Genomic DNA, 18,885 nt, shown 5'->3' on the forward strand with positions numbered 1-18,885 from the left:
CACAAATTCCTCTTGTGGATTAATTGACCTTGCAGAGCAGCATGAAATGAGTGCAGAGTAGAGAAAGTTTTAGCAGAACTAGAGATGGAAAATTTCCTGAAAGTTTGAAGCAATTGGGAGAAATGTTTTTCTCTGACGAAAATAAAGTGGGGAAAAAAATCAAAATACGACAATCCCTTTTAATATAGGTAGTCCTTAAGACCACAGTTGAGACCCAGATTTATGTTGCTAAGTGAGAAATTTGTTAAGTGAGTTTTGCCTCATTTTACGACCTTTCCACTTGTTGTTAAGTGAATCACTACAGTTGTTAGTAACCCAGATCTTAAGTGAATCTTACTTCCCCATTGACTTTGCTTGTCAGAAGGTCTCAAAAGGGGCTCATGTAAGCCCAGGACACTGCAACTGTCATAAATGTGAGTCAAGCATCCGGATATAAATCATGTGACCATGGGGAATGCTACAATGGTTGTAAGTGTGAAAAATGGTCCTAAATCACTTTTTCAGTGCCATTGTAACTTCAAACAGTCACCAAATGAACTGTTGTAAGTTGAGGAATCTGTATTTACTTCAGTTATAAATCAATAAACGCCATTACCGTGTTTCCCTGAAAATAAGACAGGGTCTTATTTTCTTTTGCAACCCCCCCCCCAATTTTGCTTGGGCCTTATTATCGGGGCGGGGGGCTTATTGGTTTGGGGTTGCCGAGAGATGTCTGCTCTCTTTCAAGTGGGCGCCCGAAGAGCCGGGAACAACCTCAGGGGCAAATGGCTGTGTTGCACTGTCACAGCAGCACAATAAGGCCGCCATGAGGTGACCACACTCATGAGCAACCGCCTGGAACTCCCCTTTCCAGCAGGACAGAGCGCCACTCACCGACCCAGTAATATCCCAAAGGCGCTAAGCCACGTGGCGGTCTGCCCGGCTGGAAAGAGAGGTTGCGTGAGCACTTGTTCTGCCTCCAGCTCACGTGCCTCCCTGCCTCAACATGCCCAGCCTCTCCCTGCAGGGCCGGTCCAGAGCGCTGCTGCAGCAGCAGCCCTCCCACTGCTGCCATACTCCGAGCATAACCAGCTTCCAAACTCTGGAGATCCGCTGCCGAGTCTTCCGGCAGCGGCCGTTCGTGTTCCCAAAATTACAGGCTTAGATTGAGTGGGGTGATTTGGAATGGGGGGGGGGGGGGGTTATTAGGATAAAACAGCAATTACTTAAACATAGTGCTGAAGGTTCACAGTGGATAACATACTTGGTGAAGCAAAGAGAATGACTGTTGCCATGAATACTAGTAACACTACTGATGTCATAATGTAAACTGTAAATGTGAAGATTGATGCCAGTACTGTCAGGTATCATGTAGCAATCACAATTGGGACCAGCAACTGTACTTACTGTCATATTTCACCTTTGCTTTGCAGACCTGCGAAGATCATAAATGATAGACATTGGTTGCAGGGTTTTTTTCATCGCTGTCGTAACTGCAAATGGTCACTAAAGGGGGCAGTTGCTAAACAAAGCCCACCTATGAACTGGCTTGTTGTGTTTCTAATGTGTATGTAAACTCTATGTAAAAGTCGTCCTTGACTTAACCACCATTTGTTTAATGAAGTTCAAAGTTATGACAGCACTGAAATAAATGGCTTGTGATTGGTTTTCACCTTAACAATCGTTGCAGTGTCCCCGTGGTCACATCATAAAAATTCTGGCTCTTAGCAACTGGCATGTATTCATGACAGTTGCATTGTCCCATTCACCATGTGTAACCTTCGCCAGCTGGCGTCTGACAGACGAAATCAATGAGGGAAGCCAAATTTATTTAATCACTGAATGAGTCCATTAACAGCTGCAGTGATTGGCTTAACAACTGTGGCAAAACGATTGTAAAATGGAGCAAAATTCATTTAACAACTGCCTTACTTAGCAACAGAAATGTTGGGTTTAATTTTGGTTATAAATTGAGCACTACTTGTATTCCCTTGTGCTCTGGAACTTTAATTATTAGTTTTGTATACGTTTGTTGAACAAGGTTTCTGGATGTGTCTCTCCTAAGTCTTAATGTTTTTAACCTTCAGGATACATTCAGAATTGCAAACCTCCATGTGTTTCTCCGTTATGATTAAAAACAGTTAAAAACAAGCCATTGGGCAGTTTTTGTATGTGTCAAAAAATAATATAGAAGAATTGTCACCATTTCTATACATGTGGCCCTGGGGAGGAGAAATAGAGGAACAAATAGCTTGTTCTCATTTCCTCTTTTCTATGGCTGAAGTTCTCAAAAGGCTTTTGTGATGTCTGGATGCAGGATACAGTATTTGAACTCTTGACTTTTGTTTCCTCAAGTCATAGCCAATAGAAAATGTTCCAATGCAGACAGTCCTCAAGTTATGATATAATTGAGCCTGGCAATTACAATAAAAAGTCATGACTGTTGTAAAGTGGGTCATCAAGTGATTGGACTGGATTTTATGACCTTTTTGTGGAGAACCATTCATTCATTATGGATTTTTATGGCTTTCTAGCTCACAAGAAGGAAAGTCATTTAAGGAAACATCTTGAGCAATCCCAAGTGTTTTTCTGCTCATGCAAAAGATTTATAAATCCACTATATTATAATTTTAACAAGTACTAACTACTCTTTCCACCTCTTTTAAAAATTTCATTGTATTGGTTCTCTTTAGTATGAATTTACGAGAAGTTCTAAAGAAATATGGAAAAGATGTTGGTCTCCATATAAAAGCTGTGCGATCCTATAGTCAGCAGTTATTCCTGGCCTTGAAACTTCTGAAAAGATGCAACATTTTACATGCTGATATCAAACCAGATAACATTTTGGTAGGTAATCTCAGTTATAGTTCCATAGCATATTTCTTTGAAAGAGACAAAAGTACTATATTATTTATGCTAATTTTCAGCTTCTATGAGAATGAAAAATCTTTATCCTGCAAAATATCTAAAGATATAGAATATTTTAATGCAATAAAAGATACATTACAATTGACTCTCTTAACTTCTTGAGTATTCTGCAAAAGTTATTTAAAATGTTTATATGATGGTCCTTCCTCCTTCATCTGTAACATTACAGCCTTATTGCCATATCAGTTGCTCTCGTTGCCATACTGTCATTGTATTTTGTGTGTCTGGCCCCAACATAATCTAGAGATTACTCTGGGCAGGTAAAAAAAGAGGGATTTCTATTGAAAGTGCAAAACATTGTTCAGATGATATGTAGAAAAGTATTTTGCCCATTATATGTCAAAGTGGAAAAATGTGAATGGCTTATGGTTTGAATTATTGTGACTTCATTTTTATTGAATTATTATCAAGTGCATAAATCCCAGTTGTTTTTGACAATGTTGTTACAAACTCCTCTTTAATAGGAAACGTAGCACCTTCACAAGTAAGATCAATACATTGCAACATAGTCAACTTCTCAATATTTTCACATTTTTGCTTAGAATGTGAAAGTATCCACATGGATTATGGACCAAGGGGTTATTGTGTCCACTATTCTATTTCTTAATAGCCTATAGCAGATCATTTTAAGTGTAATGATTATCGTGTGTGTGTTGTGTGTATAATAAATTATCAAAGAGGGATTTCTATTGAATGTGTGTGTGTGCGCACACACATATAGTAGTGCCACTTATTACTTTTATCCATAATTATTATTTTCACTTCTTTTAGGTGAACGAATCAAAAACCATTTTAAAACTTTGTGATTTTGGATCAGCTTCACATGTTGCTGACAATGATATCACACCGTATCTTGTTAGTCGATTTTACCGTGCTCCTGAAATCAGTAAGTTAATCTACTCTGTATTTAGAATGAACTTTAATTTAGAATTTTATGATTGATATCATTCTTTGGTGTGATATCAGATATGTATAACCCCTAATTAACATGAAAATATCTATAGAAATTCGGATCTGAAGCTTAAATTACAGCTGAATGGAAGGTAGGGGACACTACCTCATGGTTTGGGGTTTTAACCTCTTTAATTCATTTAAGTCCTCTTTTATTTTCCTTGTTGAGAACTATGCCACCACTTTTGCCTTTTTCTGCGATCCTTAGTTTGTTCGTCCCAATCTTTTTTTCCCTCTTGGTTGATTCTCTCCTCACAACTTGGTTCATCTATCCTTTTTGGTCCTTCTTTCTGTTCACCGGAGGAGCCCCCGCATCATCTGACTATCTGCCTAACAGATGAAGAATTTAACATGGAATTTTGCACGTGTGTTAACGTATTCTTACTCATCCTGCTTTTTCCGATTGAATGGAAGTCAGAGATGCACATTTGAAACGGTATAATGTGACTCAGACTTTGCTATATCATGCAGTATTATTTTACCCAATCTCTCTTCATGTCCCACTTAATAGTTGATTTTACAGAAGACAGCTAGTATTTCCATCAGTTATTTGCAAATGACAAAATAAGGAAGAAACAAGAGGAAAATTACAGTTAGTGGCATATACTCTCGACGTTATAATTCATTCTCTTTTCTGCTAGGCTGATTTTAGAAAAAGTAATGATACTTATTGTAGTTTAATATGACCAAATATCTAAAATCATTCTCCTTTAGTTATAGGCAAAATCTATGACTACGGTATAGATATGTGGTCTGTAGGCTGTACATTGTATGAACTTTACACTGGGAAAATATTATTTGCTGGGAAAACCAATAATCATATGTTGAAACTTGCTATGGACCTCAAAGGAAAGATGCCAAACAAGGTAAAGAAATGAAATCCTTATAAAAATCAATTAAGACGAGGTGGTTTTTCCCCCTTGAAGTATCCAATACTAGGTGGAAGGGTGGGGAAGACTTGTTTCAGTTTCCTGGACTTAAACCTATAGTGTATGACAGAATGATTGAAAGTCTTTTTTCATTTAAAGAAAACATTTTTGTGTTCACCAGTCATTGAAATAAATGGGTTTACTGTTTTTAGGATAAACACTTAAAAGCCGCACTTTTAATGTTTTTTTAATGCTGTTCTTTCCAGATGATCCGAAAAGGAGTGTTCAAAGATCAGCACTTCGATCAAAACCTCAACTTTATGTACATAGAGGTAGATAAAGTAACAGAAAGGGTAAGTAATAGAATGAGCAAGATTGCTTTCTGTGGCATCCCTTAATTAAAATGTTGCATGAAGGTGTTACGATATGTAAGAATCTTCCACAAATCAAAGTCTTTGGTTTACAGAAAATTATGAGGTATAGTAAAGAATTCAAATATATGGGGGGTGCGTATGTTATGAGTAGGGTAAACCTGAGCTGACCAAAACGTTTGGTTTGGTTGCATTTATTTATAAAAGATCCTTCTGTCCTCTTCATGCTCTTATTCTTAAAGATCTAGGTTTTTTTTTAACCCAAACATTATGGGAAACAGGTAGCTATGACTCTAGGCTACAAAGAATCATACTTGATGTTAAATTACGGTGCCATTCCTGAAGCTTTACCGCTGCACTTAAAGTCTTAAAACATTAAGATCCAAGAAAAAAAAGATGCATTAAAGTCTTGTAATTTTGAATGGTCACTAAAATGAACTCTTGTAAATTGAGAACTACCTGTAGTCATAATACTATTGAGGTTTTATTTTCCTCTTCCTGTTCTTCTAATTGACAGCACTTGGGCCATGGTGTAATTATTATTTAGGGAAAGTATTTTGCTTTCAAAAGCCAAGTTTCAATTGCATAATGTGTAATCTCTTAACTGGACTGGCCATTTCGTATTCTTTGTAATTTTTACATTTATCTTGAAAATAAATGCTGGATGCCCTTGTCTTGGTAGGAAAAAGTGACTGTGATGAGCACCATTAATCCAACGAAGGACCTGCTTGCAGATTTAATTGGGTGCCAACGCCTCCCCGAAGATCAGCGCAAAAAGGTTCACCAGTTGAAGGACTTGTTGGACCAGATCCTCATGTTAGACCCGGCTAAGCGGATTAGTATCAACCAGGCCCTACAGCATGCCTTCATCCAGGAGAAAATTTAAATCCAGTGAAGATATTCAAAGGGTTTGAATAGTTAATATACAAAGACTGATGAAGTTTCACTGCAATTTATAAATGTACATATAACATATAAATAATTCCCCTGCAAAATTGAGGAAGAATGATATATTTCAATTAACACAAAGGTGGATTATTTCTTTTAGAAATGTTAGAGTAAATCTGTTTGTCTCTCGTGAAGATTTTTTCCACTGTAGAATTATTTTAATTGCCAAGACTGCACAGGAGTACAGTGCTAAAAATATATATGGTTGCAGGTCCTCTCAAATAATACACACATGCGCACATGGACTATATATATATATATATATATATATAAAATCTGTGATGAAATATCAGTAAGACTGGGTGGTGATTTTGGTTTTTAGCAAATTTGGCTTCATTTTTGTCTCTGAAAAATGGCCAGCATAAATGCTGTTTATATTACATTTTCCTAGGTGTGTGCGTGCAGGCCACAGCAGCATGCCCTTGGTGTAGTCAGTGCCGAAGGGGGTCTGTTCCTTCTTGAGCCTGCCCACAGGGATGGTCTCCTCTTTTAAAGCAGGTTGCGTACAACTTTCAGTACACTGAAGGTAAGCTGAACCATCAACATCACTGGTGTTTAAGATGTTAATTGTACTGGATCAACTGACAAACGAGAATCGGTCACTGTAGCAGAATTCCCTGCATGTTTTATAAAGGAGATTACCTATATATAAATATATATAAATATCTATATATATATATCTATATATATATATTATTTTCTGGCATTACAACTGTGGCATAATTCCAGCTTGTGTTTGATCATCACATTCAAAGGAGAAAAAAGTGGAGGAGTGTGCACTTGATGGAGAGAGCGCCTTCAGTGTACTGTTTATATTACTTTTTTTAAAATATCAACTTGCTACATAAGACTTTATACTTTTTGTTAAATACAGTTCACGATGGCATAAAACCAGTACTTGTCATTTTCATTTACTAACAACAAATGCTAAGCTCTGGTTCCAAAAGTCCTTATCTCCTCTTGGCCAGATAGAAAAGCACCACAAATTTTTTTTTAGCTATTTGTATGTCATTTGAAAATGTACTGCTTTATGCTAAAGGTGTTTTCATTTGTTCATTGTTTTCATTATTTGTGATCATGTTGTCTTTCAATACAGGCATAAAACCTTCCACTCTTGAACAAAGCAGCTGCTTTTTAAAAGCGGTAATTGCTTCTTTACCTTTTATTTCTTTTGTAAATGAAACTTTAAGAAATGTGACTTTAAAGTGTTGTCTCTTGCATAAAATAGTTGACATTCACTTATTGTAAAGTGAAGATTGTTCTGCTGCATGTAAAGTGGACCATGCAGATTTCTGTATGTTTTCGGTATGCATCATTAGATAATAAAGTCTTTTGTGAACAAGGCATTGGTAGCCCTTTTTAAAGCATTTTTGTCTCCGGCGTTGCCGACTCAGGTAAAGCATAAGAAGAACTTTCCTTTTTAAGAGACCTGTAATTAAAACAATTGCTAAAAGAGGCGATCCCCTTTTAGACTATTAATTATTGACAATTCAATGTAAATATTGTCCCAAGCTCCCTGCAGATAATTGTCTGCTTTCATTGTTAAGAAATTTATTCCTGTAGGTTATTGAATTAGATGCAGGTTTTAACTAATGTTTGTGCTGTTTTTCTTACTTTTCCTTTTTGATGGTGCTGAGAGAGACAAAGGAAAGCAAGTCACAGGCCACTCAACGCCTACTCCAGGGGGTCTGGTTTGCTGAGACACCATCTTCACCTTCCTAACAAGGTTATTTCTGACAGCATGTGTAGATAAACATTTAGCAACGACTTTAAAAATAGTTTGTTCATCATGAGGATACCCAACTGAATCAATTGTTTGCCAGCCCAATATTTTTTTATTAAAAGCAGTTCATAAAGCAGATGATTCGTGTATGTTGCCTAGCTAAAACTTAGATGATTTATACTATTCCGAAGTTTATAAGGATTTTTAAAACCCATAAAGGAATGTACTTAAAGAGAAATCATATTTAGTGCAGCCAAACCTATTGTTTACTGTTGGGATGCTTCCTAGGAGCTGTTCCCTACTAGAATGGAATAATAAGCTACAACAATAGTTGATAATGTCTATTTTGAACCTCTACGCTGTCTCTCTAAAGTTACTTAAATAGTAGTAAATGTGATTGTCAACTTATTTAAAATGTTTCTTGTTTGTGCAGGAAACAGAAAGCAACTTCACTGAAAGGAAGATGTATATTACTTGATAGTCTTTTGCACACACAGTAAAGGGGCATGCTGTTTTGACAGTGCTATCAGCCTCCCTTGCACATCTAATGGCAATATGACATGTCATAAAATGTGATGGCCTTCACCATTTGTTCGTGTCCCTGCTTCCAAATAATAAAAGACAGTTGTCATGACAATTCCAGTAGCAGCTACAACCTCTCCCCCTCCCTCCCTTACTTCACTTATGGCTACAAAAATTTTTAAACTTTCCTAAGAAAAAACAAAAGTTGCTTGTTTACTTATTCTTTGTGTTGTAGGTGCCGTTCAAATGAAGATGATGGCAACCAGAAGACATGAACAAAGGTTTCTGTTCTCTAAAAGATATGCAAAACATTCTTATGTCTTTTTTTTTTTAAAGAAAAATATTCTTTTGTTCACAGCTCACAGATATAGACTTCATTTACACTTTCTCATGCCGGCAGTTCTTAGCATAGTACTCTTGTGGTGATGTTTTTTTGGTTTTGGTTTTCTTTATAAAAATATGTTTGCTTCATTTCTGGATGATGAGATTTTTATTGTAGTAAAACGGAGATAGGCAACTGATTATATTTTAAATCCATTAATAGAGCCTCCATGCATATCTTCAAAGTATAATCAAATGCTGTTATAGGATTGCCGACATAACTGCTTAAGACTTTATAACAGTACAGTCATAGAGGTAATATATTAAAGTATATTTGGGCTGCCAACTATTCATACTCTGTGACACTCTGTTAAAGTGACATAAATTATTCAGGCCTTCTGCTTTGTTTTAAGCAACAGAGTTATGTGAATCTGGATGTCGGTATAAAAGGACCCGTTTGGATTCTGGTTTTGTTAAACTCTGCAATCTAATCCAATCCATACTGTACTGGTAGTTTACTTTTTGCCTTATCCAGCAATCCTATTAGATGTTATGAACATGGAGGCCAATCTAAGTTTAACAAAAGATCCTCAAAGGGAGGTTATGAAGCAGCATAAGTGATGCTTAAAATTCCTAACTTCTGTAACAGTATTTCAGAGTTAGGGATATATTTTAAGTACCTTATGCTTTATTCTGTTCATTGGTGTTTTGTGCTACTGCATAGATTGTTATTAACACAAAAAAATGCTTAGGAACAATTTTGGTAAATAATATTGAATTCTCTGCTAATAATATGTTTCCCTTTCTATATAGGGTAAGTGGAAAATTTGTGACAGAAATTAACATGGCTTGATGTGAGCTCAAGAAGCTGAACCAGCCTGAAAATTCAGGATGATGTCTTTGCCACTGAAATTGACAAGCTGTAACACAAAGTTTTGAATCGGCACGAAACAGAAATTTTCTTTAATAAAGCTTCATTTTCTATTTTTAACATTGCCTCTGATAAAGCTTATTTTTCAGTTTGTTTCTTCTATATTGTAATAGGGTTCAGTAACACCTTGTGCCAGGAGTCTGGTAATACAGAACCAATTTATTAATAGATGGTGAACAGAAAGAGGTCACATTATTCATTTACTGGTTCTCCAGTGGTTGCTCCTCCACTCCCCGGTGAGAGAATTGAGATACTTTTTACAAACTAATCATGTTCTCCAGCTCACTATTCTTTAATCTATGCTCCTCCAGTATTTATTTTGTTTGTATTGTATCTTTTAGTTGAGAGTTCAATTGGGGTGGGGGCATAGGGAATATAGGATAGGCATTCTCCCCTTTGGCTTCACAACAACAAAAACAACACTGAAAATAGTTTGGAGAGAATTATTGCCCTAAATTGCCCAGTGAATGAAGATGGCTTAGAACCTGAGAATATCTTGGAGCAAGTCAACATTTTGACTATACTGCATGGGCTAACTGACCTATTGGCTGGGAAATTTGGGAGCTGAAATCCCAATACTGGGAAGACTCGTGGCTATTAACTCTCATTTATGTAAGTTCCTGCAAGTACCTGAACGAAAATGTGCCTGAAGGCCAATCTTAGCTTATACAATTACATTTTTATACAGATAGCAAACCTCGGTAGAAACAAAGATGTGATTGTGGTATTGAGTCAGCTCAAAATTTCAAAAAAGCTTGGAAAAGGATGCAAGCATCCTTTTCTTTCCAAACTTGTCTTTCCAAACATCTCTTCTGAATATTTTTTAAAGCATGACAGCACTATCTGGTACGGGGTTCCAGTTCATGAAACATGAACATCACCACAATGTATTAAATATGCTATAAGCCTTATTTGAGTTTGAATACAAAAATATAGAAAAACATTTTACTGCTTATAAATATTTGGGAGGTGTTTTTGGTAGAAATTTGATGAGATGGCTCTTCAGAAATGTCTAAACAATTCTCCACATGCCATTCTCCACATACCTACCAACATGGCCAGCAGCTAAGAATGCTGATAGTTGCATCTTGGCAACATCAGATATTTTCTACTCCAGGTATAGCAGTGGAAAACGGGATAATCCGATTTCTATTTAATTAGAAGGTTTAAAGCCACAGCACCTATTGTCACTTCCTGTTTTCCAGTCTTTAAAATTAACTAAAAAGACGGCTCAAATCGATTTTTCCCTTGTGTAGAAATGATTACTGCCTTCCACGAAAACGGAAGGAGTGCGGTAAATTCTACAAAAATAACAAGTGCTGCAGAATTCACACACGAACTCATATAGCAACTGTTCAAAGTTACGACAGCACCGAAAGAATGACACTTATGACAGGTTCTCAACCCAGTCATTGTAGCACCTCCACAATCGCGATCATGATTTGGCAACCGGCTTGCAGTAAAATGGTTGCAGGATCCCGAGATCACGACTGCCATTTGCAATCTTCCCTGCCAGCTTCCTGCAAGAAAAATGTCTTAAAGTGGAAGCAAACACAGAAAGTTGATGTTGCTTTTGCCAACTCTTCTCCCAAGGGGACTTGCTATGGATTACAAGACCCCAGGGTTTTGCGCCCCATAGCAGGGGTTTCCGAACTTGGCAGTTTTTAAGCCTGATGGACTTCAACTCCAAGAATTCCCCAGCCGCCACCTGCTCCATAGCATTCTGCAACACTAACCGATACACCTGCTGTAGCCTGTGTGGATCAGTGGTTAGAGGGCTGTACTGCAGCCACTTCAGCTGACTGCTATCTGCAGTTCGGCGGTTCAAATCTCACCGACTCAGGGTTGACTCACCCATCCTTCCGAGGTGGGTAAAATGAGGACCCGGATTGTTGTTGGGGGCAATATGCAGACTCTGTAAACCGCTTAGAGAGGGCTGGAAGCCCTATGAAGTGGTATATAAGTCTAACTGCTATTGCTATTGCTACTTGGCCTTTAATCCATCTAAGCTTCAACGCTGGCTCAAGACACCCCCATAGCACCTGTTTCCATCTTCTTACCCACCTGCCCATGGCATTCCCTGTAGCATCTGAAGCCCTCCAGCGCTGCTTGCCCGGGGTTCCCACTTCTTCCTGCTTAACAAACAACGCAGTTCTGAGGTTACAACCGCAGCCAGGACTGCTGCTGGGATCGCCACCCAGTAATGCAGTCACACAAGGTTGCCCTTTGCAAGCAATGGCGATTCTGGTCCTTGTCGAAATAGCCACGTTTTATGACTGCATGGAGTCCTCCATCGCAATTGAGCCTAAAGTTTCTGTTGCTGAGACATTTGTTGCGTTTTGCCCCATTTTACCACCTTTTGGTTGTTAAGGGAATCATTACGGTTGATAAGTAACCTGGTTGTTAAGGTTTAGTTAGTTTAGTTTAGTTTTATTAAACTTGTAGGCCGCCTTATTCCCCGAGGGGACTCAGGGCGGCTAACAAACCAAATAGGGAAAGGGGGGAGTACAAGAAAACAAAACAAATACAAAAAAACAAATTAAAAACTCAGCAACAGCCGCAACAATTTGAGTGGGGCTGGGAACTCATCAGCCCCAGACCTGCCGGAACAGCCAGGTTTTAACGGCTTTGCGGAAAGCCTGAAGGGTGGCAAGGGTCCGAATCTCCACGGGGAGCTCGTTCCAGAGGGAATCTGGCTTCCCCATTGACTTTGCTTGTTAGGTCACAAAAGGGGAACCACATGACCTTGAGACACGGCAACAGTCATAAATATGAACCAGTTGCTAAGCATCTGAATTTTGATCATTGGGATGCTGCAAAGGTGGTAACTGAAAAACGGACTTAAGTCACATCTTTCAGTGCTGTTATAACTACAGTAAATGAATCAATGCCTTTTAAGCATTCCTGGGTGTTCTCTGCGCTCAAAGGCAGATTCAGGGTCACTTAACGATGATACAGATCAGTGGTGGGTTTCAAAAATTTTTGGAACCTCTTCTGTAGGTGTGGCCTGCTTTCTGGGTCCACTGGTGGAACCTCTTCTAACCGGTTCGGTAGATTTGACGAACCGGTTCTACCAAATAGGTGCGAACTGGTAGGAATCCACCTCTGATACAGATATAATTTTAAGAGTTACCACACTGGTTGTAAAAGGAATCTTAAAAAAGAATAACAATATTTTGTCAGTAAAGCAATAGCACTTTTCCTCAAATATAGCAATTTTTTACTCTTCAACTTAATGTTTATTCCCTCTTTGAAACACAATGAGGTAATCACTAAGCTGCAATATACATCTTTCAGATAGGCTGTGATTCTAGATTTCAGAGTAGTCCAACACAGTAATAATGTCCATGAAAGCTTTGCCGGGCCTGTCTATTGTTTTATCTGTGCAAACAATTTAATGCCAATTTAAGGTCATCAAAGAACATAATCTTTATGGAAGAAACAAGCAACTAAATCTTATTGCTACACAAATGTTTCCGTTCCATATCCTAGGCACCTCATTCCTACTCCTCTGCCATCCTCCGTTTGCTGAAAGTTCCCTTAAAAAGCTTTCCCCCCCCCTCTTCCTCAGAATCCTGATGCACTAATTCAATATTGCACGTTGCAATAACCGCAACGCTATTGCATGATGCTCACGAGGGCTTTGAGGACGAACGTATAGAGGTTGCAGAATTCTTGTGACCGTGACAGTGTGGGCAAGTGCATTTTGTAGCGTCCTTTTCTGGCCTAAACAGGCAACACAAGCAATCGAGGGGCCTTGGCGGTTTCGACTGGTGTAACTCTTTGGTAGGAATCGAACGACTGCTAGTAGCCGCAACTGCAGCAGCAGCCTCTCTCTTCTTTTCTCTCGAGATAGTTAAGTGCTGTAACCTTTCCATTTCTACAAGACGCGAGACAATTTTATCAAGGGAGTCGTTAAGCGGTGGATTGATAGATGATTTCCAACTATCAGACTTGGATAACGAGAATTTTTTTAAATCCAGATTATTATAGGGCGAAGGAAGGAAATCAGGGTAGGGAAATATGTCATTTTCAAGCGAAGAGGGAGCATCTTCCTGGTCCGCGAAGGGGTCTGTCTTTATGTTAAGATTTAGATCTTTGAAATATTTCAGCAAAGTTATATTTCTTTTCTCAGTCTCAGTCACTTCCTTTTCTTCTACTAAATGCTTGTTTTCTGCGTTAACGTTTCTTTTCTTCGGCTTCCATTTACTTGCCGAATGTATGTCATCACTGCTACTATCCGTAGCAAGGTAAGAATCCGAAGTGGTAACTTCACTGGTCTTTTTGAGACAGTCTCCGTCATCTTTTCTGCAGTTCTTTTCGAAGGCGGTCTTCTTAGTTTCTGGATAAGAAACAGGGTAGTATCTCTTCGTAAAAGAATGTCCTGCAGGATTAGGAGTGCCTACATTTATAAGACCATCACTGGAGCCAGATGGCAATTCTGCATCAAGTTTACTGAAGTCTCTGAAAGAGAAAATGAAAAAAAAAGAAAAGCTGAGACTGCGCTTACAGTTATCGTTATGAAAAGGCATCACAAAATCTGTATGAAAAACTACAGTTGCCCCTGATGTGCCACATAGAATACTCTGAAATAAGAGTTTACACTTATCTGTTGTGGCCCAGCAGGAGCCGTTGGAGCTGCCACCAGACTCCGACAGCGAGGGGCCCTATGAGTCGGCTCTGGAGAATGTGGAGGACCCTGGACAGGGTTCCGACTCCGAGCAGGGCACAGAGAGGCTGGTTGGCCACCAGGAGGCACCTGAGCCTTGGACAAGTGGGGAGGAGACAAGGGAGTGTGTTCCTGACATCAGCAGTGAGTTGTTCCTGGATGCCCGGCACCGAAGAGCTAATAGGCATCAGGAACAGTTCCGCAAGTACAGGAGGTAACTGCACTCAGCTGGTGGTCATTAGGCTCCTCTCCAGACTATAAAAGGACTGCTTGTTCACACACCCTTTTGCAGAAGTCAACACAGGAACGAATGTCGGAGAACATTATTGTGAGCTTGGCAGGCTGGATTGCTGCCACGGCTTATCTGTGTTAGATTGCTGCCAAGGCTTATCTGTGCCAGTTTGCTGCCAAGGACCTGTCTGTCTGTTAATTAAATGCCGTAACTTATCTTTGGCTCGGAGTGTGTGTTGGTGTGGGACAAGGGGGGTCAGAACACTTATCTCTTAATTTTTCCCCAGAAGGGGCAGGAATCAAGCACACACGTGACTGAAAAGATATGGTACCTCAACTATTTTATTTATCACAGTTCACAAATCAGAAGAACTCTCAGATGAAAGGACAGGATGTTGCTCCAGTCACCACAACAGACACCCACCCATAAAAAAAGCATGACTTGGCAAATCTGTGTGACTTTATCAGCAAAATGTTGTGCTCATCTTTAAGAACATCCAGGTCGGAGAGCAACTGGTTTTTCATCTTTTTTTAAATAAGGTCTCTCAGCATTACAGGATAACAACACATTTTCTACTGCTTCAACTCTCAAAAACAGCCCCCAAATGGCCTGAAAATGGCCCAAAAAACGGCCTGAAAACAGCCAAAAACCAGGCATGCGCACAACAGCTCCGCCACACGCACCCGTACGCCTATGCACACATGTTCCAGTTTTGCCACACTGCACTACTAATCCATCCAGAAAAATAATTTCCAAAGAGTGTTTTAAAAATGAATTCAATGCTTGGCAGTTTTATTAATGAAGATGTTGAGTGCTTGTGCATTGAGTGTATTGTATTTAATTTTTTTCCAGAATGAGCAATATATATATATTTACCTGCTGACAGAAGTATTGCCTTGATTAGATACATGGTTCCATAAATGGAATTGCCCTTGTTTGTTGCTGTTGGAATTCAGCTGAAAAATGGTTTAAACAAAAATAAGATTGGTATGCAACGTGGAAAAATCGTTAAAAATGTAAGCGTAAGTAAATTGTACTATGAAAAGAGATTTGAAAACATACTACCTGTGCTATCCTAGAATTTTTTGATATGTTAAAAGCTGTCAACTGTTCAATTGCAATTTTATAGTGGTCCTATAAAATAACAGAGTCACTGTAATATTTATCAAACAAAACATGCATTATAAAATTTAGTGACTATTTTGAGCTATGTGTTTCATCTCAAGCCTATACACAATTCCACATGTTGGGCTCAGAAATTCCACAGATGTGCAACTTATGCTTAAATATTGTATAATTACTTGAAAGAAAAATCAAAGCTTCCCAATGTTTCTCTGCCTCATTTTTCCCTACGGCAATTTGAGATAATCCCAGATAGTTTTCCTTTTAGAAAATACAGTGCATCTTTTTTCAAATGATTGTATGTGATTCCAGAGTTCAATAAAATAATCTTTCTGGAAAGACTTAAGACAGATGACAGACAAATGGAGACACATATAAGAATCAAAGAGGAAGTATCAAAGTCTTAGAGATCTCTTCCCACTTCTTAACAGTTTTTCAGAAGGAGATAAAGGCTTTCTGGACTTTTGGCAAATAATCCTGTATTTAAAAATCATCATTTCAAGATTTTAGTTAGTCAATTGCTTTTTCTCTGCTGTTTTATAATTATTTTATGATTTCATTTATGTTGTGGGTTGCTGGAAATCTCAAAAGAAGGGGGTCAACTTTGACAGAGGCTGGTTTGTAAATTGTAAATTGTAAATTTAATGAATTTACATGCCGCCCAATCCCGAAGGACTCCGGGCGGCTTACAAAATACAACACTAAAAGATAAAAACGTAAAAATAGGGAAAGAGAAAACAAATTAAAAAGCAGCACATCATACACTCAATCTAGGTGGGGCTGAACCTCATACATGAAGTCAGCAGCCCCAGGCCTGCCGGAATAGCCAGGCTTTAGTGGCCTTTCGGAAGGCCGAGAGAGTGGGAAGGGTCCGGATCTCGGGGGGTAGATCGTTCCACAGGGCCGGAGCAGCTACAGAGAAGGCCCTCCCCCGAGGAGTCGCCAGCCGGCATTGTCCGGTCGACGGCACCCGGAGAAGGCCCATCCTGTGAGATCTTAGCGGCCGTTGGAAGGTATGTGGCAGAAGGTTTATATGATGAATGGGTAAGAATCCCAGTTGACATCACAGCAATGTTTATGGGTGGGAGCAGGGGTGGGTTTCAAACCGGTTCGCGGCGGTCCCTGCGAACCGGTTGGTTGCCGAACCCGGAAGTAAGTAACTTCCGGGAACAGTGAAGGGCGCGCCCGCCTGCCCGCGGCCCTTACCCGGTTTTGATGAGTTCTGCGCTTCCACGCATGCGCAGGACGCATACAGCTCCTGCACGATTGTCCAGGAGCTGGAGCGTCGCGCAGACGCTAGTACGCATGCGTGCACCGCGCGCGTGCGTGCACAAGGACACCGCCGGCCCCGTTCCAACCGAACCGTGGGAGAAACCCACCCTTGGGTGGGAGACATGATAAAAATACAAGTGGGACAAGGATATTCCATTTGTTCTCCCAGTTTGGATGAGAGATTTTCAGAAAATCCTTTTTTTTAAAAAAAAGCCATATTTAAACTATTTTTAAGACTGATTCTAGGTATTTAGATTTTTGAGTCAGAATAGCATGACACTGCCATTAATTTTCAACAGTGATAGTCAGAGAAAGCTCCGGTGGTTACAAAATGGGCTTCGGCCTAGTATTAAAATTTCAGGTTCACCACTTCTCCTAGGGAGATAAGTTGGAGATACATATTTAAGGTAAAGATGAATAAAGATGAATAAATAAAATATTCCTTGTTTGCTTGATCAATTTGTACAGCTGTCCATCTCAACAAGTGACCCAGGAGATGAACAACATTACAATAAGTTAAAAACAATTCCCACTACAAATACAAAACCTAAAATATACAGAAGCCAAGGAAAGTATCACAATCAACAGGAGATGGGCTCGTTCACACACTCAGGACCCCAAAACCAGATCTTTTCAGCCTTATGAAAAGCCAGCAAGGTTAGAGCCCTCCAAAAATTACAGTTAGATCTAAGAAAAATACTTAAGTGAAAAGTCCTAAGTATTCATTGCGTGGAATTCAGAGACTAGTTTAATGATGGTTAAAGCCGTGCTATATTTCAAAAAGAAAAAAGAAAGCATAAATGAAGAAACAAGAAAATATTTGTGTGGGTTCAGCGTAACAATTGTTGCTGAAATTGTTGGCTTGCATGCAAACTACAATGATTGTCTATTTACTAAAAGCCGAGGTGGCACAGTGGTTAGAGTGCAGTACTGCAGTCCACTTCAGCTGACTGCTATCTGCAGTTTGGCGGTTCAAATCTCACCAGCTCAAGGTTGACTCAGCCTTCCATCCTTCCGAGGTGAGTGAAATGAGGACCCGGATTGTTGTTCGGGGCAATATGCTGACTCTGTAAACCGCTTAGAGAGGGCTGAAAGCCCTATGAAGCGTATATAAGTCTAACTGCTATTGCTATTGCTACTGTTAAAACAGCTTAATATAACCTTGCTACTAAAGTAATCCTATCTCTAAAGCAGAAGGTTCCAACCACAGAATGTTTTGACTGGTGTCCAATGTGATTCCTTGCCAGCTGGCTAGAATTAGGATAAAAATAAATTTGCGTCTTTCATTTTCCCCTTTGCTCTAACTCCAAACAGGATTGGGGGAAGAGGCACACAGAGGTCTTAAAATATATTGGACTCTTAGTGTCTGCCTGTCTCCATCCTCAACCCCATCTCTTTGGAATTTCCCAGACTTTTAAAACCAGTTGGGCTCAAAAGGACAAAAGGGGCAATTAAAATATTGATTCACTAAAAGAGAGATTGACATTGTGGCTCTTGGGATCCAATAAGAGAAAGCAGGCTGGGAGTCGCCGCAAGCGTGACCCGACAAATGCGCGCATGAAAGAAAGCGCACCGCGAAACCGCGGCGAGAAAACCGCAATGTCATACACGCGCCAACAACAACTTGCCGACAAAACCGCGCCCACAAAAGCGCGATTTCAGTTAAGGTAAGGGTTAGGTTCAGGTTAGGTTTATGGTTAGGGTTAGGGTTTAGAACTCGTGGTTATTACTTGTTTGTTGAAGGCACTGCTTTTGTCGGCGCGCTGTTGTCGTGCGCTTCTGCGCTCATTCGTTGGCGCGCTTTAGAACTCGCGATTTCTCGCCGCAGTTTCATCAGCGCACTTTTGTCGAGCGCCGCATTTGTCGGTGAACCGACTGCAAGTTCTTCAGCTGGACAGAAGAGGGGCGTGTGGGCTCTGAACAGCCTCACATGAATTCTGTCGACAAACCAATGCCGAGATCCTTTTGGATCAGACGTCCCTGTGGGGGGTGTGGGGACGGAGAAGGGGCATCTTCTCATCAGACCCAGAGGGAGTGCAACAGGTCG

General features: G+C 39.7%; 2 protein-coding genes across 6 annotated transcripts in view; one reads left to right on the top strand and one right to left on the bottom strand.

Moving 5' to 3' along the window:
* The window catches only part of PRPF4B (pre-mRNA processing factor 4B), a 29,524-nt gene extending 19,921 nt beyond the window's left edge, over positions 1-9,603 (top strand). The window contains exons 11-17 of one of the 5 annotated variants that reach the window (XR_004255836.1): positions 2,673-2,826; positions 3,679-3,793; positions 4,573-4,724; positions 4,994-5,080; positions 5,781-7,772; positions 8,527-8,572; positions 9,426-9,603. Coding sequence is in view for 1 of the 5 variants with exons in the window: in XM_032222472.1 (XP_032078363.1) it covers positions 2,673-2,826; positions 3,679-3,793; positions 4,573-4,724; positions 4,994-5,080; positions 5,781-5,984 (712 nt within the window). In the remaining 4 variants the exon portion in view is untranslated. Of the gene's footprint in view, positions 1-2,672; positions 2,827-3,678; positions 3,794-4,572; positions 4,725-4,993; positions 5,081-5,780 lie in introns of all 5 variants that reach the window. The other 4 variants (XR_004255834.1, XR_004255835.1, XR_004255833.1 and 1 more) reach the window with 4 other exon arrangements.
* Positions 9,604-12,651: 3,048 nt separating this feature from the next.
* Positions 12,652-18,885, bottom strand: part of FAM217A (family with sequence similarity 217 member A) — a 7,940-nt gene continuing 1,706 nt past the window's right edge. The window contains 2 exon segments of the mRNA XM_032222852.1: positions 12,652-14,007; positions 15,321-15,400. Coding sequence (XP_032078743.1) covers positions 13,047-14,007; positions 15,321-15,400 — 1,041 coding nt within the window. The 3' untranslated portion in view covers positions 12,652-13,046.

This window comes from Thamnophis elegans, chromosome 8, assembly GCF_009769535.1.
Source record: "Thamnophis elegans isolate rThaEle1 chromosome 8, rThaEle1.pri, whole genome shotgun sequence".
In the NCBI taxonomy this organism is placed as follows: domain Eukaryota; kingdom Metazoa; phylum Chordata; class Lepidosauria; order Squamata; family Colubridae; genus Thamnophis; species Thamnophis elegans.